This window comes from Vanellus vanellus (assembly GCF_965231255.1).
Source record: "Vanellus vanellus genome assembly, chromosome: 3".
In the NCBI taxonomy this organism is placed as follows: Eukaryota; Metazoa; Chordata; class Aves; order Charadriiformes; family Charadriidae; genus Vanellus; species Vanellus vanellus.
Genome location: NC_138907.1, coordinates 71071887 through 71098518, shown reverse-complemented (window position 1 = coordinate 71098518; position 26632 = coordinate 71071887). Strand labels below are relative to the sequence as shown.

Genomic DNA, 26632 nt, shown 5'->3' with positions numbered 1-26632 from the left:
AGAACACGACAGTGGGATCATATGGATAAGAAGGATAGCTAGTTGTCCACAGGCTTAAGTCTTTAGATGCAGTGACCTTACAGCTTATCTACTTCATGTTCCCTGTTATGAGTCTGACCTGCCAATGTAAAGCAATAAAGATATTAAGCCTGTAACTGTAAAGTTCTCTTTGACCATACCTTTGAATTGGTTTGAAATTATTGGGAAAGCACTGTAGAAAAAAACTTTTTTGTTGTTTTATGCCTATCTATACATCTGCTACTACTGAAGACACTTCAATATTAATCTTTGATAATTCTCCTTTTTAAACCCCTCTCAATGCCGCAGTGGGGGAAGACAGGGAATATAATTGTTGGTGCTTTTTGAATCACAAACTGAAGTTTTCTTTAAATGCTTTTCAAATTAAATGCGACATTAAGAAAACCTATGCTTTTACACTACTATCTGTTGAAACCACTTTTATGTAAACAAAAAGCTATGATCAAGCCATTATAGCTGTGAAGAAACTTAAAGAAATCACTGAGCTGTTGGCAATCACTAGCTAAGCAGATGGAGTCAAATTAAGCTAGCCTTTTTTTTGAGAGTATAACCTGTTTGCAAAGACAAAGAATATGTTTTTAATTTCAATTTACTTTACTATTTGAACTCAATTATTATCTTATTGTACCTCAAGAAGTAATTCGGATTTTTTTTAAAAGTAGAAAATATGTTTTCTTTTTCTAACCTTTGAATAAACATTACATGAAAGAAAATGAGCTCTATCAGTTATATGTTCTTGTAGGATGTAGTAGCCAGAAACTAAATTACAAATAGAATTATATTTTTTTAATAAATCACTTAGCTTTTCAAAACAAGTTCTATATAAAAGTGACTTTTTCTATACATCCAGTACAATTACAGTACACAAATACACAATTTTAAAATGCTGGGTTTGTACCATTTTAATTGAATTCCAATTTCCATCCTAATGAACCTTGACAGAAATCATAAGTGAAAATGAAATCATTATCTAGTATAAAAGAAATGCACCATTTACCATACTCTATCATTAAAAAAAAAACATGTAAAGACTAAGAATCTGGATAAATGGCTCCTGAACTATAGAATTGTTTAATAGACAGACGTTTAGATTATCTTTCTCTGTAAGAGTAAAAGGCACAAATTTAGTGAGAAAGGCTGTATTCAGTCACCATATTAGTAATCAGCCAACAGTAATCAGTGTCTCTTTTCAATTCTTTTGGGAAAAAGAATGATAGACTTATGCAAAAAAAAAAAAAAAAGATTAAAATTGCTGTTTTAAAATCCAGGTTTCTTGTTTGTTAATTTAAATCATTATTAAAATTGATGATTTAAAGGTTTTTTAATCATTTTGATTTAAAGCAATCCACCCTCTACTGTTTTAAATATAGTTTAAGCTGGTAAAACGAGCACTGTCCACTAGTTCAATCTGCTTAAACAGAGCAGAAACCAGCCAATATCAGCATCAGAAAGAAAAGGAAAGGTTTGCCATTTCTCTAAGCAGCTGATCTGCCTCCAAGAGGGCAACTCTGGTTCCTCTGTCCTCAGTGTGTCCTGGACTGAAGCCAGACCTGCATTATGAAACGTGTTTTAAACTAAACCAGTTTCTGCTTTCCAGAGCAGAGCAGTAAAAGCAGCATGAATCCACCTCTTACTCAGTGCTTACACTGTAGGCAATGGGTAAAAGTACTCAAAATATTTATAGACTAGAGTTTTTTCAAGGAGTAGGTACCTGAAGGTGTAGATTGGGACTTTTGAGAATCTAAGTAGTTGCACAGACTTCATTTTGAAAGCAGTGGGAGCTGATCAGCCTTATAACTCGAAAATGCTACTAGGATTTAAATATATTTCTCATTATATTAGTAAACTTAAAATATATTTCAAATACTTACGAGCACAAGGTGTTAGCTGCACACACACGCTTTTAGTCCATCGTGGACTAGCATCATGATTCATCAGCCAAAACCTATATTTATAGGTTTTAAGGATCCCTGCTGTCTATGGTTAGTTGACTTTCTAATGGGCTACCTAAGGTAATGATATATTTCTCTGTACCAACTGAACATGCATAGATACTGTACCAGCTATGAGTGGCAATGCCCACAAATTCTTAAACCTAAAATGTAAGCTAACAAATTTGGCTTTGTGCTTAACTTGCCTCAACAGGCTATGAGAAAGCACCTAGGCTGCAGGCAACCTCGGGTGTCCAGGGCCACAGGCACGGGGAAATCCAAGTTTTGTGGAATTTCAGTGAGAATTTGGAGCTTCTGTTCCCCCCAGAGACTGACTTTTTTAGAGGCAGTCCTGGGATTTCTGACTTTTTCTCTCTCTAAGTAATTAGGCTGTTGACTTTACCCAGTACTTCTGAAGAAGAGCAGACTGATTCCTTCAAAAAATTACTGCCAAAATTGCTGTATTTTCCTTAACCCGCTGAAAAAAGGTGTACTATCTCTGCTTCCTCGACAACATTGAAAGCCAGTAAAAGATGACAGCTTTTCATTTTGCAATTTCGTTTTTTTTTTTTGCAAATAAATTCTATAGAAACCTCCTAACTCAACCCTTAAACAGCAGTCTGACTGAAGGCTAGGAAACGCTTCACATCCTTTTAGCCATCAAAATGAATCATCTAATCTAATTTATTCATCTAGGCCCCTTTTACAGCCAGCACAACTAGCACCTCGAGCAGCAACTCATGAATTACCATGAGAAGTAGCTATCTCCCTCTTGCCTGTAGTGTGACTTCGCTGAACTTTTTGTCGACTGGAGACTGCCGATAGCTTCTGGCCATCATGCTCATGAAGCCATTATGATTTTAACCTCTGGCTCTTGTGTGCTATTTCTCTTACATTATCAGTTCCACTTATATTAGTCTTCAAGCATACAGATCTTGTTCAATCTGCCTTTTGAAAAGGTTTACATCTTAAAACTTTTCGTAGTTATCAAGGAGCTCGAGAAAAGGACAGAAATCCAGAAGCTAATTTTGATTTTGTCACTGTCGAGCTGTGTGTGGCCCCGGGGCTAGCCTGTCTCCTTGCAACCTGCTCCGAGACAGAGGAAATGTGTCGTCGCACAGCTCTCGGCAGCAAAGAAAGGACCAAATTGTGACTCATTGTCACATTTCTGTTTGACTCCTGCTTCTCTCTTGCTCCACTGGGGAAATAAGTTGTGGCAGACAAACAGCTGGCATAGAAACCTTGTCTTTCTCCTCTCCTCACCTCCCTGGATTAGATCAGTGTACAGTCTCTGGTGCATTGCATCAGGCAGAGCTAAGTCTCTGTTCATTCTTCCCTTCGTGGGAGGATAGAGCGCCAGGGGACAGCCATCAACCTTGCACTGTGACCTCCAGTAGATTGGACTAGAAAGGACCAACTGTAGGGCTGCTGCTGGAGCTATTGTGCACACACAGACTAAGCTGTACATTGGTAGATGCCATTTCTCGTAGGTGCCAGGCTTTTTGTGTTCATATTTCAGTGGTGGCAGCTCTAACTGCACCTGCCGTTGAGTCCCGTCCATTCCATGTGTTCAGGAACACAGCAGAATAGCATAGTTAGGTACCTGTGGCTTTCTAGGCAAGCTCTTAAGTGGATCACAGTAAAGTTCCTGACAGAATACTCAGTAACAGTCAAAATAATAATAATAATAATAATAATAATAATAATAATAATAATAATAATAATACCAACAACAACAACAACAATAATAACAATAACAATAATATCGTCCTGAGAATGTCTGAGAATGTCACAAAGGCAGAGTACTTGGTATCTGTACCAAGACTATTTTTTTTATATAGTTTTAAGGACTTCCATATTTCCTGTGAAACACTAGCCCAAGGCTGAATTCTTAGTTTTCTGCCACGTGTAAAATTTCCATCTCACGGAGCCAGAGTTCCAAAATCAATTAACATAAGTCCATGCCAAATATAAGAAAAAAGAACAAAACAAAACAAAACTAAAGTAAAGTAAATTAAACTAAACTAATTATACGCCTTATTTACTTTTTTTATATAGTTTTAAGGACTTCCATATTTTAATAGCACATTTCTATGGTTGCAATTACGTGTAATATGAGGATGCTGAAGGTAATCCTTTGGAATCTTCCCCTAAATATTTGCCAGCAGGAGACCTAGGTCCTGCCAACTTTCTAAGGACATTTATAAATTGCTGTCTTCAGAGATCTCCTTTTGTCTTTCACCGGGTACACTTCACCAGTATTTCCACAACTAATAAGTTGTAGCTGTGGAAATGAATAGGCCGTGCGTATGGCTTGCGATGCAAGTAGACAGGCCAGGGTCATTGCTTGCTGGCTACATTTTTAAGCTACTTAGTCTTATTGTCATTACCGTGATGTTGACCTGAAAGAGCACCCCATCGGCCGCATGCATGCATCTGTCTCTGAACAGATTATGCTATTGACACGGGCTGGCAGAAGAAGATGCCTTGAGATGTGCATCAACAGTATCACTCTGCCAGGGCTGGACCACCTCTCTAAACCAGCAGCCATGCTGGCCGTGGCAGCGCTGAAGCCTTCATCGCTGTTGTGTCGTGCTCTCTGATGTGTGAGCGTGGTACCCCAAAAGGCAAGGAGCCCGACAGTCTGCCTGATGTGTGGCTGACAGTGTAAAATAGAGTTGTGAGTACCTGCCACAAGGAGCAAGTAGTTTAATCCTAATAAAGTCACGAAGACCCCAGGAAATCAATGGCTGGCATGTAGTATGAAACAAAATAAATTCAAAAAGGAATTGTGTGAAGCGAGGGGTATTTTAATCATTTTTGATTTGTCCAAACTATATGTTGCTGAAGTTTAAATCTGAACTTTCAGATTGCCTTGTGAGTGCCCGCGGTGGCCCCAGAGGAAAATAAACTCCTGCGAAACACTAGCCCAAGGCTGAATTCTTAGTTTTCTGCCACGTGTAAAATTTCCATCTCACGGAGCCAGAGTTCCAAAATCAATTAACATAAGTCCATTCCAAATATAAGAAAACAGAACAAAACAAAACAAAACTAAAGTAAAGTAAATTAAACTAAACTAATTATATGCTTTATTTACTTGTTATGCTGAAGGTCAGGTTACTGTGGAGCTCATGTCCCTTATCACCTGAAGTCTATTGCTTTGCACAGAAAAAAACACAGAACAAAGACACAGAATATGATAGCTAAGGAACATCCATAGAAACAAAATAAAAGCATTATAAAAAATATTTTCAGAATCTTTGCTTTGTTTTTATTCTATTTTATGGTCTTTTATTTCTTTAATAAGATAAATGTTTGAAAAGTCACTTGCAGACTGACTGAAGTATCTTCTATTTCCGATATTAATTTTTGACTCAAAATCTTGCTAATTTGGGAGGCTTTTTCACTTGGAGGTGCTTCCATACTACTTCTCTGACACTGATGGTATTAATGCACCCACTTTGGAAGATAAATATAATTTCACAGATCTCCCAGATAGCAGCTACAAAGTAAGAAATATTTCCAACAAACCTAGTTTAAGAATACACAAATAAACTAGCGCTAGCATTTGGGTTAGGGCTGTCACGCTGAACCACCTGTTTTGACAGTATTTGCTGCCAGAAGCAAATTACAGATCCGTCCAACTGCTGATTAAAAAGTCATACGCACATCATCTCCTTGCTGTGGCTAACCAAACATCAGGTAAGGAGTGCACAATTTGACATATTCTGAACATGAATCCTTTAGAAGACAACGGGCTCTCTCTCTAATAGTGCTTAATGCAGATCCTCTTACAAATATTAACAATGAAAAATGGAAGATGAAAAGTACAACTTTCATACACCGAAACACCACATAACCTTAACAATTAGAATAAAAATAACTTTCAGAAGACTGTTCAAAAGCTTTTTTTTTTTTTTTTGTGGTGTCATTATTAAATTCTGATAAACAGTGGAGTAATCCACACTGGAAAAAAAAAAAGATTGGAATGAAATTCAACTAAAATATTCAGTATTAAATTTAAAGAAGGTTGCATTTTAAATATATCCCCTGTCTGACTGCTGCTGATAAAACATTGTTATGCATCTAAAATGTTATTTAAATATGAATGGTCAGGAAATATTAAAGTACATGAAATATTCATATTTTAGAATATGTATTTATTGGTTAATACAATTGCCTTTCATTCTTGCAGGCCTAGCTCTGGCATAGTTATTTCAGCACAACTTTCACCGACTCCCTTAGAAGTTTACCTGAATAAGGATTGCAGAGTTCATATAGCTTTTACCTTCAATGACTTCATGCACAGTTCACAAATACTCTGTGCTCCTTACTGAAAAATCAGGACCGCCAAACTAAGCTATTCTGACTCCGGTAAATCTCCAACTATAAGGGACTACCAAAGCTTTACCTGAGCAAAGGCTTGAGGGTGCAACCACCTGACATTTAGATGTTGCCCTTCTTGTATCACTCTAATGGAGCTGCCTAAGCAGTGTTGTTCTGCAAATGAGACTAACACTATTTTTAGAGGTGTACAGAGATCTAGCTTCAGTAACTGGTAGAAACTCAGGCTACAGGAGTGAAAAATAAAAAAAAAAAAAAAAAAAAAAAAAGGAAAGAAGAGTAGAAAGCCATTCAACAACAACAACAAAAAAAGAAATTATCCTGGAGCGAAAGCATGACTTGCTAAGAGCAACAAATCATACTGACATGATAGCTCAGTTACACTGTCAAAGTACATATCATTTTTGGTTAATTATATTTGAAAATAGTTACCGTACCTTCTGTTGTAATCTCGGCCATGATGATGATGGTAAGAGATACTCTGTTAAAAAGGTCAAGATCTAGTGTGGCAGCTTAGATAATGCTTCTGGGTTGCTGGCTCTTGCAGGAGCTGCAGGACGAGAAGAGGGAGGTCCTCTGCTTTTTCTAATTCTGTTCCTTCTTCTTTTGCGCCCCTCTGAACTTTCTGTTTCCTCTGCAGACTCCTGACCTCCCAGAGCAACCTAAGGCCTTCCAGAGGCAACACTGAAAGCTCAGTCTAAAGTATCAGCTTCTAACAAAAATAGCCATGCCTCACAGTGAATCTTCAGCATTTTTTTTCCAATGTCCTAAGAAACATGCACACTACAAATAAAAAGTAAAAAGACCCAGCTCTAAACAGGACAGAAACGCATGGAAAGGCAGCAAAAAGCAGAAGAACTGGGAAAGAACTGTTTAACGCTCCTGCAGCCCCGCTAGCATAATTGCAGTTCTTTGGAGGGTATGTCAGGAAACATGAAATATAGAGTTCAAAGTAACCTTATCCATCCCAGCTCAACTTTATTCTTAGCACAGTCAGTGCTTAGCACATTCTTCCTGGCCTTATTTGGTTTGGGGAGGGTCCTATGGAGCTTACCGCTGACTCGGGGGGGGGGGGGGGGGGGAGGGTAAATTTAGGTGGTTTTCTCCACTTTGATTCTTAGTCGCAGTTCAGAGCCAATTAAGACACCACTTTAAACCTATGAAATTAGTAACTTCTTCAGTTTGGATTTTTTTGGTGCTTTTCTGGTTTGCTGCAATTATCACATGTACCTGTGAAGTTCATCTAAGTATTACAGAACCCTGTTAATGTAAATAGTAATAGTTTGTGTACCGTAAATGTATAAATGTAATATGCAAAAATATTAAGCAGATCAGATTTTGTCTAGGCCCGATTCATGGAAGCAATAAAACAGTTCAAAAAATCTGTGATTTTAAACCGTTTTTATCAAACTGAGAACAAGTAGACTTTGAAATAAATTTAGAGGAACAAAAATATTAGCAATTTAAATAGAATAGGGATTTTAAAACCTGAGTAATCTTTTCATTGCATGGCTTGCAACTTCACAGCTGTGGAATTATGTATGTGGGCAAGAGCTTGAAAATGAAATTAGCAAAAAAGTGCTCTCGAGCCAGCATACCTCTACATAAATGTCATCGTCACATGAAATCAGAAACCATCTTAAACAGTTCTTACTAGGGAACCTATAGTCAGCTTGTCTCCGCTACATGGGCTGGCATTTGCACTTCTCATCTTCCCCCCAGGAGATATAAGCACCTGGCTCTGTGGCAAAGTAGAAGGAAAAGGATCTGTTTATTCAGTGCGTAAGATGCAGAAGTGAACGTTCACTGAATAGTTCACAGTCACCACCAGGATTTTTCTCTTTGCCCTACTCTAACACACTTCAAACCTGCCACACACCTGAAAACGTTAGCCTTTGCTAGCCAAAGCTTACAATCGGTTCTCCATCCCCTTGCTTCTTCAGCTCTACGGACCGAATCTTTTGCACTGACAAGTTTTGATTACCCGATGATCAGTAGTCAGTGTTTTTCTGATCATCCTCCTAACCCTCCGTTTGCTCCTTTACCCTGTCCTTCAGAAGATCCTCCTCACTAAGGCTGATGAAAAGCTTTTATTCCTTCAAACAATATGCTTTCATGAATACTGAAATGTTCTGTGGAATCACATTCCCATCAACAAAACAGCTGCCTACAATAGCTCGGTGGTTAGCAAGGGGTGCTAGGATGTGTGATAGTAAGGCAAAGCCCTTGTCTGTCTTAATTGCTTCCTTCTCTTCTGCTGGAGCAGTGCCATTTTACAGGAACAGTTAAATATTTTGGGTCATCTGTATTTTGACAGCTATGCCACTTGCTTGACATGTGAGAGGTATCACCTCAGCTGAATACCCCAAGCACAGAGCTAATCAATATTGCAAAGTCCGGATTGCTTTCACTTGTATTATCATTCCAAGTGAAACAAAATAATAAAGGCTCAGTGTGGGCATATAAGAAGAGAGAACTGGGGAAAATATTCACGTCTGAATTTTGCTCTTTTGTTATGCAGCAAGATCCTGAGAATGTGGACAGGCATATCCGCTTGTATAACTGTATGCGTATGGCTGTCTGTCCCTCACCCTTTCCATTTCAGCTCCTACCACCTGCCCTCTCGCCCCCATGCCTTACTTCCTTTGCTGCTATTTATGCTCACCCTCAACCACGGGCTGATATTCTGAAACCAAAATATAAGAGCAGAGAAAGTGAGAGAATCCACCTGGAAATCAATTTTCCACAACGTCAGCCCAGTGGCCAGACCGAGAACTGCTTGGTAGGCTCTGCAGCCCTTCTAGCGGCAAAGCATTCACTCCGGGAAGCAGCCTAAAGCTGTCATGTGCACAAATGTCTCACGACGAGTATAGCTCTAGGCAACTGCATTGGAAGTTACACAGTTGCTCCCTTTAAGGGGGGCAAAGTCAAGGGCGCTGGATGCCATATTCACGGGAGATAATCATGGCCTTTGCAAAAATACACACACCTGAAGTAAACCGATTTCTGCTCCTGTGTACGTGCATGAACATTTATTCTGAAAAATTGACGTTACCATCTGAAAATTAAACAGAATATCGTATTTCTTCTTTAGGAGTCTAAGCAAGGGAAATTCTCAGAATTTTTTTCAGGGCTGGTCAGAATTTTTGTTAAAAACTGAAGTTTAGCACCTGGCTCAATTTACAAGTTTCTTCTACACTAATCTATGAAATTCACATTATGCAAGAAGGCCATCACAAAATCTATACAGCTCATCATCCAACAAAGTAAACATTAATTCCCTGACCTAGCTTATGTAATGAACCTGACCCAGAATGCATTTTGGTGGGATCCTTCTTTGTCTAATCTAATAGGAAATCTTCTTTTGTAAAGTGTCCTTTCTCTCTCCTTGTTCATATTTCAAACAATACCAAAACCGAAATATTTAAAACTACTTCAGTTCTTGCAAGCGATATCCAAACCTGGACACACAGGACTTCTCCTCATTTGTCTTCCCATCAGGTCTCAGGCACAATGTGAAAATTCTCCTGGTTCAAGTTAGCCGCAGGTATTCCCTTCCTACTCCCAGAGGCTACATCTCTCCCAGGATCAGATCTCACAGTCAGTGGTGATGGAGGGAGTTGTAGCAGCAGGGTAAGTGTCCCTCCTCACAGCGGATTCCTGAGATATACAAGTCTGTGCTAAAGAAAATAAAAAATGAAGGTTCTCTTTGCTCTATAGTTGGCTGGATAGGGAAAAAGTAACAATCTTATGAAGAGGGGAGAAGGAAGTACTGTATGCTGCTACAGATGTCTGGTGTGTAACCATGTGCCTTGATCTCAGATAACGTGCGTTTCAGTGAGAGTCCTAACTGATGAATCAAAGAAAAGCAATTAGTTGAACATTTTATTTTAGGAAGATGTCAGAGGTTGACTATTTGACAGACTCTAATAAAAACCTCCTGCTTTTAGATGAAAAGTTGTGTTGCTCATATAATCAAAGTAGGAATATACAAATACTTTATGAGCTGATTTCTGGGTTGCCTTGATGTTATTAGTAAGAAGGGAATAGGGAAAGACAATAGATCACATTGAATTACTAGGTAATGAGAGCAGAGGCTTTTATACTGATACAAGGAAGCATTTGAAGAATTGAGTAAAACCATCAGTCAACAACAAAAAGCAGAACAATATTTGAGCTTGACTGCTAACACGTTACCAAGGAATTCTCAGAGTTCAGTCCTTCAAAATCAAACTAAGCAAAAGAAAAGGGCTTTAGTATCTCAGTGCATGCTCAGCAGCACAGCAGGGTCAAGGAAAGGAAACTTAACCTTAACTCTGATATACCTGATGAATCAGTACGTTGTTATCAGAAACAGCCAGTAATCAACTGATAAGAACTAAATATAGGATGGAAGAATAATGCTAGGGAGAGGGTAGATTGTACTGAAGCCAGTGAATTCTAAAGACACATGCAGAAGCAAATACGGGATTAGAGTGATGTCTGTCACTGAGCTTTGATGTGCATATGAAGAAAAATGCGAATGTTTGTTTGAGGCATCAGCTGTTTTCTACTGAAACAGACATTTCCACTCCTTTTTTTGGTTTGATTTTTTATTTAGGAATACTGTTACTTATAGATAAGATTTTCATTCAGTCCCAGTGGAAATACCCTGTGTTTTTCAGCATGAATAGGAGCACACATTCATAGTCTGATGCCCTTGAAGTCCTGATCAGTCAGAGATGTAGCTGTGACCTTCTATGGACCATTACACAACTCTAAATTAATTTGTGCTTGATATTTCATGAGTAACAGTTGCAAGATTTTTAGAATCAGCATGACCGAAGTATAGACTTATTTTGGATATATTAACGTACACCCAAAGCACAGAACTAAACAAGACCTAGGTGTCATATCTGATCTAGGTTAAAGCTTGGTATATGTTTAAACCTTCTCACAAATCAATCTGCATAATTTTTTCAATGAGACAGACAGTTGCACACACAGTACCTTTAACCAATTTCTTCTTTAATATGTAGGAGACAGTTGAGCTCCGTAGTAGACCTGTCCTACATTTAATGCGAACAACTGGCAGACAGTTAAGAAGCCCTGTCTCTGTAGGCAGACTGGTACGAATGCAAATCAGCCTCTGCCTGGGGACAGCTGACGAGCACACTGGGGTCGCATCACCTTGGCACTCTGAGCTCATTAAGGGGCATTTGGTAGGTTAAGTTTCACAAAAAGAAATGTCTCCAAAGCTACATGTTAGAAATTCAGCAGGCACAAAAGAAAATATCTATGATGCTAAGTATTCAACTTTACCATAGGCAATACCCCTGGTCAGACATCGTATTGCAAAACTGCTGATGTAACCTCAGCCTGGGTGTGTGACTGAATAATGAACCATTTCTAACATCTGAAAAGGCCCACTGATTATAAAACTAATTCCAGGGAACGAGGATGTTACAAGAGTTCCTACTTGGTCTTCTTGCCAGCTGACTGAGTAGACAGTCAGTGGAGGCAATCAGGCTAAAGCTGCCCCCTTGTTTAGGAGAGGGTTTGTAGAGAGTTCCTTGCTCTAGCTGTACCGAGTATCCCTATGAGCTAGGTTTAGGGAGGGCATCTATTGCAGCACGTCAAGGTGGATTGCATTTGGATGAGCTTTAGCAGTTCCATATTACACGCTTTTTCTTTTCCTTTAATCTACTTTATTCTTAATGATTATTCCTTTATTAGCATCCTTGTGGCTTTCCTTTCACACCTGGGAAATTTCTCAGAAGCTGTCTCGCAGATAACACAACCTTCACGACAGCAAAGAAGGGATGTCTGAAACTGATCCTTTTTAAGAAGCAATGACAAAAAGTCCATTCTAATTGTTCTTTTCTTCAGGACAAGCTGCATCCAAGGTTGATGGTGTACCAAACATAACAAGTAGCCAACCGGTTAGTAGACATGGGGATTGGTTCTGACATAACATGAATTACCCCTGTCAGAAACATTGATTGAGAACTGTTCTAATACCTTAATGAGCTTGGTGTGCTAGCTGGTCAAAAATGTTCTTTCAAAGCAAGATGACTTCACTCCTGACAAATTTTTCCTTGAGAACGGATTTTTTTTTTTTTTTTTTTTCAGAAAATGACTGGTTTTTCAAAATTTTATTTTAAACCAACTTTCTGTGCTGAAGGAACAAGACTTAGAAATATATCACGCAAACATATGTGGCAAAAGAGCTAAATTGTTTCTGAACTTCAAATTTCCGACATAGCTCTAAATTTCCACTGATACATTTCAAGTTTGTTTTCAGACCTTAGTCTGAAAAAAAGTTCCAATATAAATCAGTATATAAAATATTTTTTTTTTCATATATGATCATAGTTGAGCACACTGCCAAAAACAGACAAAAAGAAAGTCAATGCTGGACAAAAGTCTGATGTGAAAAGATAAAGACAAATATATGTTCTCATGCCAGATACTTTGGAAAAAATTGGGTTAAAACTAACAGGCAAGTATCTTCACTAACGTGAACCCTTTTGGGGATGCTCAAAACTAGCCACTTAGTCTGACCTTCACAACCAAGGGGAAATCTCACCTCTCTTCCATTTAATGGCTTATTCTTCTGCTTGATATGTTATGTTATGTACCACGTGTTATTAGACACTCAGGCTTGACCGGACTTCCCACAGTGACATTAGCAAAGGATTCCCCTTGTAAGCAACTCCAGTCAAAAACCTCAGGAGGCCCATCTGGGTTTTGACTCTGTCCTAGCTTTTCTGAGAGCAGACACTCGGGATCTTGGCACAGGGAATGAGAAACCATTTTCAAACTAAGCACCTTTTTTTTTTGGAAATGCAACAGTAGTGTGGAAATGGGCTTAGACAATAGAAGGTTATACATCCTAGTCCTTTCTTGCAAGTTTAAGCAGGCCTTTTTGTCCTGGATGTCTCCGTGTGTGTGATACAGTTGCAGCTCTAAGAGCGGTCCTGCAGACTCTGCGTGTCTCCTGTGGGTTTTATTTTAACAGCAGGTTTTTCTGTGACTCCTAGGTCCCTGTTTGCTCTGGGACACTAGGACCTGCTTGACTTACGCATTTCCACAGATGGGATAGATATCAGCTCCTGGCAGTGGGTAAATCATTCTTTGACTCCTGAAATACAAAAGCCTGCCGCTGGAATTAACCGTTTGTGTGCCACATTCAGTCACCCACCCAGCAATACACAAACCTATGATGCAAAATACCAAAGAAAAATTGGTGTTTGTTATTTGCCATAAGTATACAGAGAAACAGGTAGAGAAGAAAGGAGAAGAAATATAAAGCAGGTAAATATTTCAGCAATTATCAGCTATAAGAAAGACATTACATGACATTAACCAGATTTATAAAAAATATGGTTTTTTTTCAACTAGAGCTATAATTTATCATTGTATTTCCTTTTTCTTTCTCTCTCACTCTAGCCACAGTCTTGGACAGATCAAAGTCAGAATTGCAGATGAAGAACCCTTTTTATTATTATTATTAATAATAATTATTATTATCACTATTTTAAAAGAAAATCTAAATGGGAAGCTTTCTCATTAGGTGATTTATCCCCTTTATAGAGTGCAAGTGGAACATATGAATTAGTAGATTCAACCTTGTTAGTGCTGACCGCTGCAACTGCACTGAAAAAATTATGTCTGAAAAATGAAGGATCTTTTTAAAGGAGAAATAACTTTGAGCATTAGTGTTTTTACCACTCATAATAGCAGATATATATTAATTTTCTTTGAATAGCATGTCACCATTTGTCACTGTCAGTCACATTAGATTCCTGTCCAAGGTCCAACATATGTCCAAAGTCAACTTCCTAATGCAAACTATAAAGAATATTTGACTGTAAAGCAGTTACTGAAAAGACTTGCTAAGTCTTCCTTACTCCTCCGCCTCTCTCCCTGAAAGAGCAGAACAGAGATAGACCAAATGCAGAGGAATACTGTGATCCTAAAGGGACAGTTAAACCATTTCTTTTTTTTTTTTTTTTTTTTTCCAAATTCACAATTTAAATGAAAAGAAAAGTATTACCTCAGAGACACAGAGTAGAAGATCCTCAGCTGCGTCCCCAGAGCTCGGAAGGAAAAGCAAGGACATCGGGGACTTTTGGAAGCTCCCGGCTGCATTCCCAGGGCCTGAGAAAACCGTGCAGCTCCGGTACAACTGGCACAAACCGCAGCTGCCAAGGAGCTGTTGGCAGGTGTTCCCTGTGGGGTGAAGGGGCTGTGCAGCCAGATTCAGCGGTGCAGCACATCGAGCCGTTGTGCCACCGTAAAACAATCCAGCCTGGGACACAAGTATCTCCTGTGTCAGGGGGATTTGGCCTCCGGTATAAAGGCTTGTGCTTGAGATTATTTTGTGGGTCTTGGAAATAATTACATCTGCACTCGTATATTTTAAATTCGTAGACACTTTCTGAAGTGAGCATTTGGCTCTAAAATCCCATTTTACATCCCTGGTGTCTTAAAGATTTTCCTCTCTCATCACTTGTGGGTCTTCCCCTTTCCTGAGCTACCTGGACAGTTTAGACGTACTCTAATTCATACCTGGCAAAAGGTTTTGTGCAGCAAATGTAACCTGGATATTTGGATTCCACTTCACCTAACAATGCTACCTTATGGTGAACAAGGAAAAATCACATTTCTTGTTACTTAGGTAACAGACAATTGGGAGGGGAGGGGTTTATTTTTGTTTGAGAGAGGAAAGGTAGCTACAGTTTTACTTAATCTCTGCAGAAGGCAGACATAGCGGTACTCCTATTCCCCACATGTCAGAGTAACAACAAAAAATGTTATCCGCTCTACAAAAAAGAAACAGAGCATAACAGTTGGGGAAAGAAGCCCTTTGGTTCAGCTGCAGGAATAGCAAAAGCAAGACAGCACTGCAACTACACAGATGCAGCACTGGAAGTCCAACCAACCAGAACATGCGCTTTTCACATATCACCCAATTTCAGCTAATGTTCATGATCATGTTTCTGTCCCATATACTGCAAAGGGGTCCTGACAGAAATTTGGGTGCTGCGCAGTCCTGGGGGAGGTTATGCACAGAAGCAGAAGATCACAAGCAGAGAGGTGCATGCCACAAGCAGGAGGGTGGTTGGAACCAGATGATCTTTAAGGTCCCTTCCAACCCAAACCATTCTATGATCCTATGATTATGGTCTCAATCCCCCTCCTTTGCTACCTGACTTGACAGACCTGCTCTGAAAATTACACCATCCCGCTTCTTTTACAGCATTTGTCAAATGAGTCCTTCTTATCCCAGTTTCCCCATCAGTACATTTCTGTTCTTTGTTAAAAGCAAGTCTTCATTTGTCACAGGAGTGCCCTGACAGCGAAGAGCAAACACTACTGGCAGACTAGATCCTGACCACCTTTTTAAATCACTCAGATTAACGTTACCACGTTCTTCCACTCCACGCTGCAAGTGGGCTGGGAAATAAATTTGCTCCTGCTCTTTTCCTCCTGAAAGACTGCCATCAAAGCATATCAGGAAGAGAATAAAAGCTCTTTTGCCTTGTCTGGCCTTGCAAGGTCCAGCAAGCCTCTCATTGGAGTCAAAAAGAGTGGAAGATAAGGCACTTAAAGCTTGTGGTCCTGAAGTAAATTCATGTCTTGAATAGTCTGGGTGGTTTTTGAGAGGTTCAATTAAGCACACCTGTCACTCTTAAGTACCAGACAGTTGGAGGACACTAATATTCTCTTGAATCATTTGAAAGATATGACTAATGCTTCTTGTACCTTAAAACTGTTATCTGCAAAAATAACACCTGTGTCAGTCATTGCTGGGCAGTTAGGATTTCATCACTAACATTTATCAGTATTTCTGAGTCTTGAGCGTAAAGGATTCTGCCAGGTTACCAGCTGTCCTTCACCTTCAGGTGTAAAACCCAACCTGCAGACTCCTTCGCTTTGTTCCTTTTGATCAGGGATGAATCAGACAAAGGGACGGAGTCTCCTTCCTCAGCAGAATCTCATATAAAAAGATCAAAAATATTTCAGAAAGATTTCTGATAAACTATTTATTTTAACCACCAAAGACTATGGCATAGATACGTTAAATAGTCTGGCATGATATAAGTCTTCTTTCAAGAAGGCAGAAACTGATCTTACAAAATTTTTGTCAGAGTCCTGACGAAGAGCAATAATATCTAATGCAATAACTCAGGGAACTGAACTGAATACAACCTACTAACTGAAAAAAGAGTTGTCACAGTTTATGCTAATAAATCCCTCCTGTGGTGGTGGCAATGTAGCCAGCTTCATATAAAACACAGTCTTCACTTGCACACCAGCAATGAATCCTCACTGGGAGGAAAAATGAAAGGGCATTAAAAAGTGTGAAAATCAAATTTTAGTTCCTTCACTTATGGCACGACCTACCTCTCTCTCCCACGATAAGTGTATGGTGCCAGATGAAGAATATTTGTCCGTGAAAGTTATTTATGATAATTATCTGGTTTTGTTTGAAGGTGTTAATGAAGGAGACTGTTTCTGCATTCTGCTGCTTCCAAGTGGAACGACACCAGCACAGCAAATCAGGTACCCCTTTAAAAGCATAGCCGCCTTGGTGGTTCATCAGACTGAAGTCGGGCATGAAGTACAAGAACATTTCAAGGAAAGAAGTTCCTTTCCTGCTACAGCAAGGATGGAAGAAGCATTTATCACCTTTTGCTCATGCATTACAGTAGAAGTCCTGCCACCAAAGAACCTCTTCCTCTTGCTCATCCAGCTTGATCAGTTAGAGCCCAACTTTCAGAGTGTCAAAGATCTCAGAGAACCACTGGAAATTTTGAAAACAGAATGCAAGCTATGTACTTGTATTGCATGTATAATTGCATTGCATATGCGATCAATAATTGTAAATATAAGTATTTAATTGAAAGCGTGTATGTCCTGGATTGAGGATTTGGTCTACACCACGACAGTGTATATGCTATGGTCATACTGAAAGACAATCTTTTTATTAAGTTATTCAAAGTTTTGCAGTCACTTCACCAATCGTCTTTCATTAAATGGACAACAACGGAGAATTTGAGACAGGTTATGGAAGGAATGCATGAATGAATGAATGAATAGCAGCTAAACATTTGAAAGGCCTAGTCCTTTATTATTTGGTTTTCTCACTGTAAAAGGACATGTAATGTCTGTTACACTTCTTTGCATACCTTGCTGTCCTCTTTTATTTACTTCTAAAATAATTTTATAATACACTCAACAGAATTGAAACTATTTCAATAACTGAGGGTATCAAAACTTAGGCTCTCAGATCTCAGTTTAATTTTGTGAACTTTGTAAGTAGTTTGTTTTGCACTTCCTTGGACCATTACAGATATATTGTACAAAATCCTGTAGTTCATCAGTAGATTGTTAGCTAGTAGTCTCATACAGTGGCAGCAGCTTACCTTACCTGATCATTGTCACTGATAGGAAGAAAATTAACATCAGTGTGCAAAATACATTCCTACCTAAACACACAACAAATACATTTCCAGAGAATTTCTAGAGATTCAATTTTCATGGTAATATTACACTAATAATTTTCATTTAAGTCTTGTCTAGATCCTGGTGTGTTGCATGCAGCCACGGCATAAGCCTTATGTTACTGTGGAGATGGGAAGCACTACATAGCTCCAAATGTGCCTAAACATCTAGTCAGAGCCTTTGATCAGGATGAGCGGATGCCTAAAAATTTCTGCTGGCACTTTCTGGCTGTGTTCTGGGAGAGGCTGCCTTGTGATGGCTGGCTAGTTGTGTGGGATTCTGGTTATTCAAATCCCAAGTGAAAATACTGGAAAATTTTGGGACTCTAATTCAAGCAGGGGCCCAGATGTAGAAGCAGATACAGCCCCAGATTGAACAGTAGCAGTGTTGTGGTTCTTGGGTCTGTGGCCAGGCGTGCCTGAAGGCACAGATCTACTGCTACAGCAATACAGTGAGGATCAAGAGCTGGTCATCTCACTTTCTAGATTTGTGCTAACCTTCACCAGAGAAAGTATATGAAATAAATACATCTTTGGGACAGCAAACAGATATGGGTATATCAAATAATTTATGAATCACAAGTTCTGATCCAAGTGCATTCCCATGCCCTGGTCTTGAGAACAGTTTTCTGCCATATTTTCAGATTAAAGAGCTCTTTACGTCCACAACTCTAAAGAGGTCAAGTGCCTCATTTGAATGCCTCTCACTTACTCGATATATGTTTTACATTTCCATTAGGGTGATTTCTGTTGTGCCAAAGGCGTCTAAAATGGAACACTAAGATGTGAAATCTAAATCATTATTTTACAAACCTTTGCAAGAATCCAAAACCTAGTGTAAAAAGTTTACACCTGTGATCGCCTACTGTGTCTGTTGCTCAACACCAAAATAACATAGGGAGTATTCATCTGTCACTATTAAAAAGAAATAAAACAGAACTATTAAAATGTAAGATCACCATGAGAATTTTAAATACTTTGACACATTTTTATAAAAAAAAAAAACACTTAAAAGCTATTTTTCAAGTGATTAACATTGATTAATTCACCACTAAAAAGATTATTTGCATAATTTTTAGGATATATAATTAACAGAGTGATTTGTACGAACACTCTAGTCTTGGAAGTTTTTAAAGGTTCTCCTTTCAAATCAAGCTGCTATTTTTGCATTCACAACCAGTAGGGCATAATTAAGTATATATGCCTTGCTCTTTATACTGTCCACACAGAGAATAAGAGAGTGTATTTTGAGGCTGTTCAGAAGGAGCCACTGTTGGTGGAAATACTGTGCCTGAGCCTTCTGACAGATACACAATATAGTGTCATTAAGGTGGAGGAATTCCAATGGAAATTGCAATTTTACTGGTTGTCACAGCAGATGACTGCTGATTACACCTGATCACTGCTGAGAGAAAGCCCAGTATGTCTCACATATTCAATTCAGAACGAAAGAACCAAACTTGGTTGTATGAGAAAGTATCTTTAGAAAGTGCGAATGCCAAAGCGCAAAACCAAAAGGACATGACACACCAGTATATGCAAGATGAGGGTGGCACGCTTTTAGTTTCTCCTATGCTTTCTGACTTGGAAAAAGACGAAGAAAATACAGAATTTGAAATTTTATGGGTTATCCACCCACCCTTTTTAAGATAATCCAGCGTTAGAGCCCTTGTGATCCCAATGGGCCAAGGCAAGCTGGCAACAGAAAAAACGCACCTCCTCTTCCTTTTGCAGCTTTGGTGGCTGTGAAGCTCATACATTAATTTTGCAAAGAGAGATCATTCTCGAGAATACCCTAACAAAAGGGGGAGTGAATCTACTGCATGAATTCAGCATAGCATAGAAACAAATTATCTGCCCATATCCACCAAGGAAATACCAAAAGAATGGCAGAAGAAAGGATACTTGATGTGAGCAGAGTGGTGCTTTTATACTGCTGTTAGAAAAATCATTCTGTAGCCAAAATGCCAGTTCACTGTTCAGAGTGTATCAATAAACCCCAGCTACTTCACAGATCAATATCTAATCTATGTTCCTTTCCTGGCAAATTTTAAAACCTTCACCATATTTTGGAGGATCAGAAAGTCTACTATCACTACACTTGATAACTTGTCAGCAGAAGGATTTGACTTTTTATTGCAAAAACAGGCACACACATACTTGATCGCAAAGATTTCCTTTAAAAGTTATTTATAAAATGACAGCCTCTTTTCTCTCTCATTTCCCTCCGGAAAACCTAGCACTCACAAATTTGATCTTTTGTCTTCCAGATTTTCAAACATCTCCTTAATCTTTACGACGTCAGATTGATTCTGTCATGGAGTTTGAGATGATGTTAGTCTCTTCTTGATATCCTTATTTCACTATTCTATCTCAAAGTCTTTATTAAAAATCCCCTGCACTTATCATTTATTCCTTTAGCTTTAGAAATCATCTGGCACAAAAGAAATACTGGAACAAAACATTCCCCTGGCATTTCTCACGCAGCTACCCCTGTCCTCCTTTGGCAGTTCGAGTACGCTGCAAGGACGTGTAGGTCAGGAGACTTGCAAGACATTCTGCCTGATTCTATAAACCTCCTTCATCTGATCCCATCAGGTTTTGCCCTTACTCATTTGGGAGCACCAGTACCGGTGGCACGTGATACCTGTGAAGACTATCAGACTGCTACCACTTTGAGCCCCATTACTCCAGTGCAAGCCCTCCACTACCCAGACAAATCTATTCCCTAACTGCATGGAAATGAGGTGGATTCCCATATAGGCAGGGCTGACGAATAACAAAGGATTGCTTTGTCTTGCAAGGGCCATCACAAATAAGCTGTACAATTACCCTTGGCACAGTTGCTTAGACAGAAGACGATCAGCACAACACAAAATACCTCCAAGTATATCAATAGTTCAACTAAGCTAACATATTTTTTTTTTTATGGCAGAAGAAATTAATTAATTCCATGCAGTTCATTCAGTCTCTATCAGCAAAACTCCTACTACAGACATTCACCAGGTTTAGGCAAAACTCTTCTCCCCTTGTGAGCCTCCAGGTACTGTTTCTTACCACACACAGCTTCCACCTGTCACCCGAGGCAGACTTTTTTTTGTTACTTGGATAATATCACTCTATCGGGGAATATAGAGCCAATTACAGACAAGCAGCTTCTTTCTGGATGACCACAGCACCAGGTAGGGAGCTGGCAGCTCCCCTACAGTGTCTTTATGGTTACAGTGTTCTCATATAGAGACCATGGTTTCTCTAGTGACTGCAGAATCTCCAATAACAGATGAGATGTAAGACTGAGTATAAGCAACAGCCAAAATCAGAGGCCACAAAATACTAGTTCTCCCAATTGCCAGGTTTGTCTCTTTTTGAAAGAAAAAATTATGGGACTGGTAATACCATCCATTCTTTGATACCTTTTCTATCTTCTCACACCTACCTGCTTCCAGCTGATTTGGTAGCTTGCGTAATTTATGAGACAGTTGCATCAGTGTTTCTACCCTTTCCATTTTAGCAATTCAGCACACTCACCTCAGTGCTCTCTGTCAAGTCTCCTTAAGGAGCAAAACTCAGAACATAAGACACGGACATCTCTATATTTCAAATTTGAGCCTAAAGTGGAAACTGAAAACTAATTAAAAGAGACAGTCAAAAATCAAATTAAAATGTATATAAGACAGAAAGATTTATCTTTCTGAACCAAGTGTTAGAGCATTGATGGTCAGTGGTGGGGACTGGCAAAAAATTCCATGGAATAGTCTTGCTATAAGACCAGTCAGCTGTACAAAGCTATGCTGATCTTCCATTGCAAAGACTTAAACATAGTCTAGTCACAAAACGTATAACACCGCATATCAGGACCAAAGGGGCCTATGAACCTATTCCTGCTCTCGCTGTAAGGAGCTGAAATGTACCAGCTTTTAACTTTAACGTGGATAAGTAGTGCTATTAATGTACCCATGTCACACTTCATTGCAGTCTAACGCTTGTCTGGAAAGAGGGAAAAATCTTTCATGAGAATTGTGATAAATAGAAATATTCCCTTAAAAAACAGTCCTGTGTCTTTGTCCTTCATTTAAGTCTTCTCTCGGGATTCCAGATTCTTCCATGAAGTATACCCCTGACTTAGATTATCATTATGACTTAGAGCACACTGAAGACACCTCTGTTATTGACAAGATTCCATTTTTAAGTTGTATTAATTATGTTGGTAGTTTGCCTATTGCTGAAATCACTGAAGATTTCAACTTGACACGAGTTTCTTTGCACCAAGATAGAACAAGTTCATTAATTGTTTTACTTCCCCTGTATTTCTTCCTAAAAAACATACATAAGCTTTCTCTCTCACTCTCTGCTTTAAATCCGCACAGATCACTTGGCTGAAACCATCTTGGGATATCTGAGAACTGAATATAAATAGTTCTCTTAATTTTCACTGACTGAAGACTAAATCATAGGGTTCTCCTCCTACCCACTATCCACATCAGTCTTTGGTGGCTAGAAGCTGACTGAACTTACAGAGAATCTATCATTATGTTATTTTTTTTATTGTAACTATTAGTGCAACTAAAAGGGAACTAAAAAGTTACATGGTATGAAAAGGAAAGTTTGAAGGCAAAGGATTAGTTTTTAGCAGTCTTTTCTCAGGTCACTGTTGAGTAGCTTAAACTTAAACACCTTAAAGAGATTTCTTTGTTACCTTTGTATTGCTCCAAACCTAAACACAGAAGGACAGCACTTAGTGTTTTGGTAAAAAGGTGGATTTCGCCACCCTGCAACAATGTCCCCATTTTTGTCCCTGAACTCTCAGATGATACGAGAGACGTAGAGAGGGAACAGACAGTGGAGGCAATCATCCCAAGCCAAGAAGAAAATAGAGAAAATAACATACGCCTGCAACATCTACTCAGGAAAAAAAAAAAGTAACTTTAAGACATATTTCATTGGAGCAATCTTCAGTGCTAGAATCCTATTTTAGGGTGGAATTTCTACACTTGACTATGGACAAGGATAGCTTAAGAAAAGTAAGATGAGAGATCTGAGCAAGGAGGCATTGCAAGGCTGGTGCTAAAACACTGTCCTCCTTACACGTGCTTACCTTTTCTTGAAGGGTCTGGTATTCCTGTATTTGGAGGTTAGCTTTTGTGATCATTCACTAGTGAAAGAAAACACATTTGTATCCTTATTTAAATGACACACAAGAAACTGTGAATACCAACTGTTTCTCCCTAGCAAAAGATGATATGGCTCTCTAACTGCTGGCTGATCAATTAATTTGAAACGGCACACACCAGTTTTCACTTTACCCTAACAGGATTTAGTTACAGATCAAGAGGAATGGACTTTCCCTGACCTCATTAACGTTTAGTTGTGGAGCACATCATCAAGATCTACTCCACAACTAGACTTTCATGGATTTAAAGAAAGACTTCAGAGAGGTTAGAAACCATTTATTTCAATGTATCAGAACTGGCATCACACTTTCTAATCATTAGCGAAAGTAAAGCAGTGGCACCATCACAGGCGCTTCATAGCGTTTATTGTTGGGAAAGGCCCCAAGAGAGAACCAAATAAATACAAGTTTTTTAAAAGTTATTAAAGTCAGATTGTAGTAAAGTGCAGTTTTAGAAAACAGTAGGAGATATCAACAGGAAATGTGATAACAGGGAGCCATGGGAATTCATTTTGGAGGTAAGCTGCTGTATCCTCCATCTGCACTGCCATTAGAGAAAACTAAAGACTTTTTTTCTACAGGCACCCCATGTCTAGAGGTTCAGTGAACACTGGCTACGAAAGATGGGTTAGAACCTGTTAGGGTTGGTAGAAGGAGAAGCATTTACAGTTCCTGAAACACAGTAGGACTGTCCAAATGTCATTTCTAAAGTCAACACTTTTGCACCCTGAATTAGACTTTAATTTTTTTTCCGTTGGGCATTTCTTATATTTTTAGGTTTTTAGTAACAGAAGATAACAGCTTGAGTAATAAGAAATTCATTTCTCATGTGTTAGTGACAACCAGATGTTCAGTTCTAGGCAGCAAGAAGAAAGAAAAGCAATGGCAGATATGAAAAAAAAAAAAAACATTTCCTAAATCTTCAAGCAGCCTGATTTCTCTTGTTCTGCCTGAGTGTCACTACTCCATGTAGAGACTTCTATGATATATTACTTAGGCAGCAAAGAGTAGGAAATACCTTATGTCACATTTACTAAAATATATTAGATATGTATTAGAGCCTGGCAACTGTAAAAGAGTGATTGCTTTTGGAGTATGCAAGCACAACAGATATAAAATAGAGTATTTTTGTTATCTTTCCTCCCCAAACATTAAATAATCATGTCAGAACTGCATTCTTTTTCTATTTCTTGCACAGATAATTGTTGATCTATCATTTCTCATTAATAACTATAGCTTCAAGTCTATAACAACCTTGTCCTTACATCCCAAAAGAACAGAATCAAGTCTAAAGAAAAGGTAAAACATGAAAAGGACAGGATGAATAATTTGCTCTGAATGAGGCAAATATCTCTTCTAGGTCTTTTTAGTGCTCCAAACTCTGAGAATATGTCAGTATTAAACATTTCTTCCTTGTTAGATCATAGTTGTCCACATTTTCCATTAGCTGCTCAACACTAGAATGTTGAAGATACGTTAGCCTTAAGTAAGTGACTGTACTTATTCACTCACACTGGGTAACAGATTGCATCACTCACTATTCTCCCTGACAACTCATTTCACAGTGCGCTGGTACAAAGAATTTGTTGGTGGAGATGGGGTTTCGCCAAAGTGGCCGTTACTGGCCATCAGCATCTGCCCACTGTGCTGCGCACAGGCTAGAGAGGACAGGGGAGGGATTTCCAGCTCCCCGTTGTAGATACGCAGTACAGGTTGTGTCCGAGACCTTCACAAAAGATCAGCCTGTATTAGATGTGTTAAAAGATCATCGGTGAATGGGAAATCTGGGACAAAACAGGCATAGGTCACTTTATTTCTGTTTTGAGCTAAGGGTAAGGACAAAGTGTAACTTAGAGTGGTAATTCCCAAGTAGGAGGGTCAGCACTATGGAACCATGGCAGGTGGCTTGATACTGAGCGGTCCTGGTCAGCCCCGTAACAGAAGGAATTGACTCAATTTAGAAAAGAGTGTCCCCTGACCTCCCAATTAGAATAAGGACCAGGATCCAAGAAATGCTACAGGAGCCTGAGAAGGGGGGATTTGCTCTCCTCGGCAATTATATTACGCCCTGCAAAAGAACAGCACTAGTGTACATGTTCTGAAAGTCTTTCCAAGGACTATTAGAAATGGTATGGAATTAATGACTGAATGCCAAATTCTGAAGAAGACTAAAAGTCTTTATAGAGATGCATGGCAACTCTATTTACAGTTACATACTAGTCTAGGGATTTGTAATAGCTAATAATAAGCCCCTGAATACCTTTGGCACTCCTAGAAGATAGCCTAAAATGATGCCTGCCCATCTCCAGTGACCCCCACCATGGGTAGTGGGATGGCCCAGGTCAATCACGTGCCTGCCATACTGTGTCTGCCTCTGTCCCAACATACCGCGGGACTGCTGTAAAGTTTGTAAATTCCTGACTGCTTCTGTTTTCCTTCGTTTCTGAGTCACGGCAATTTTTCTCAGCCAGGGCAGGAAGTTTTCATAGCCCCTATACATGACTAACCACAGTCTTTACCTCGAAATTGTGGAACCAAAGTGGGGGTAAGCTTATGCCAAATAGCCAAAATTCACTTTTCTTATCTCTTGTTTTTATTGATTGTCTTTTTCATTTAATACATAAAGGAAACAATATTCACTGACTGGAATATGCCATTTTAATCATCATTAATTATGTTAGATTAGCAGTCTCATGTTATTTCCTATATAGTCATGTATTAACTATTCTCATGATCAATTAACATTAAATCAAACCAAGTAAAATACAAGGTAAAATAGATATAAATATAGAAAAGTATTCAGAAATGTCTAAGTAAGAATGCAAGAAAAGAAAATGAAAAATAACTTTCAGGAAACTTTCTTAAATTTAAATATCAAAAAGGAAAAAATAATTAATCAATGACACACAACAGGGAGTTTGATTATCCCATGATAATAATTCCCTCAGGCCTTCCCAACAGTTTTCAATCTGAGATATAAATAGCATCACAGTAAATGCTGACAGCTGAGTTTCACATTCATTTTCCATGTTATCACTGTGCAGATCTTAGGGGATGCGTGCCTGACAATGTCCATCATGTCCTTCTGCAAAGCGAGCAGAATTTCAAATGGGGATCTGAACAATAGGTTTTAGAGAGAAAAATATTCTGAATTTTTTAAAACAAATTTTGAAATAGAAGGAGCTGCTGTTATGGAAAATGTCACACCTTCTTTCATATGCAAAGTGTAAAAAATGTATTTCCACCTCTGAATCATATTTATGAGAATACCAGAACTCTAATAATAATCATCATCATATTTCCATTGGTGTTTATATTTTGTACCCTGATTACAAAAGAACATTGTGTGGCAGCTGGAAAGAATATAGATTAAAAAGTGTTAAGCAGCAACTCACCAGGCTGTCTATAAGCTTTGGGAATACTTGAATCAAGAAAAATTACTGAGTTTTCAACTAAATTACAAAAACTGATAGGAGGAGGTAGAGGTTTTTAATATCCGGAAGCAATAGGAAGCATTTGCCATTAGAGAAGCAGATTTCAGAGAGGGTTTTATATACAAACTATGTTTTAGTACTTTTCGCCAGTGTACATTTCCACCCGGAAATTCAGTGCTCTCAATTTAAATAACAAGGCAAGGCAGCCATAAATACATGCTG

At 38.8% G+C, this 26632-nt stretch overlaps 1 protein-coding gene across 1 annotated transcript in view; it reads right to left on the bottom strand.

Moving 5' to 3' along the window:
* The window catches only part of TRDN (triadin), a 233828-nt gene extending 226617 nt beyond the window's left edge, over positions 1-7211 (bottom strand). The window contains exon 1 of the mRNA XM_082481943.1: positions 6752-7211. Within this exon, the coding sequence (XP_082338069.1) occupies positions 6752-6773 (22 nt within the window). The 5' untranslated portion in view covers positions 6774-7211. The remainder of the gene's footprint in view (positions 1-6751) is intronic.
* Positions 7212-26632: the final 19421 nt, after the last annotated feature.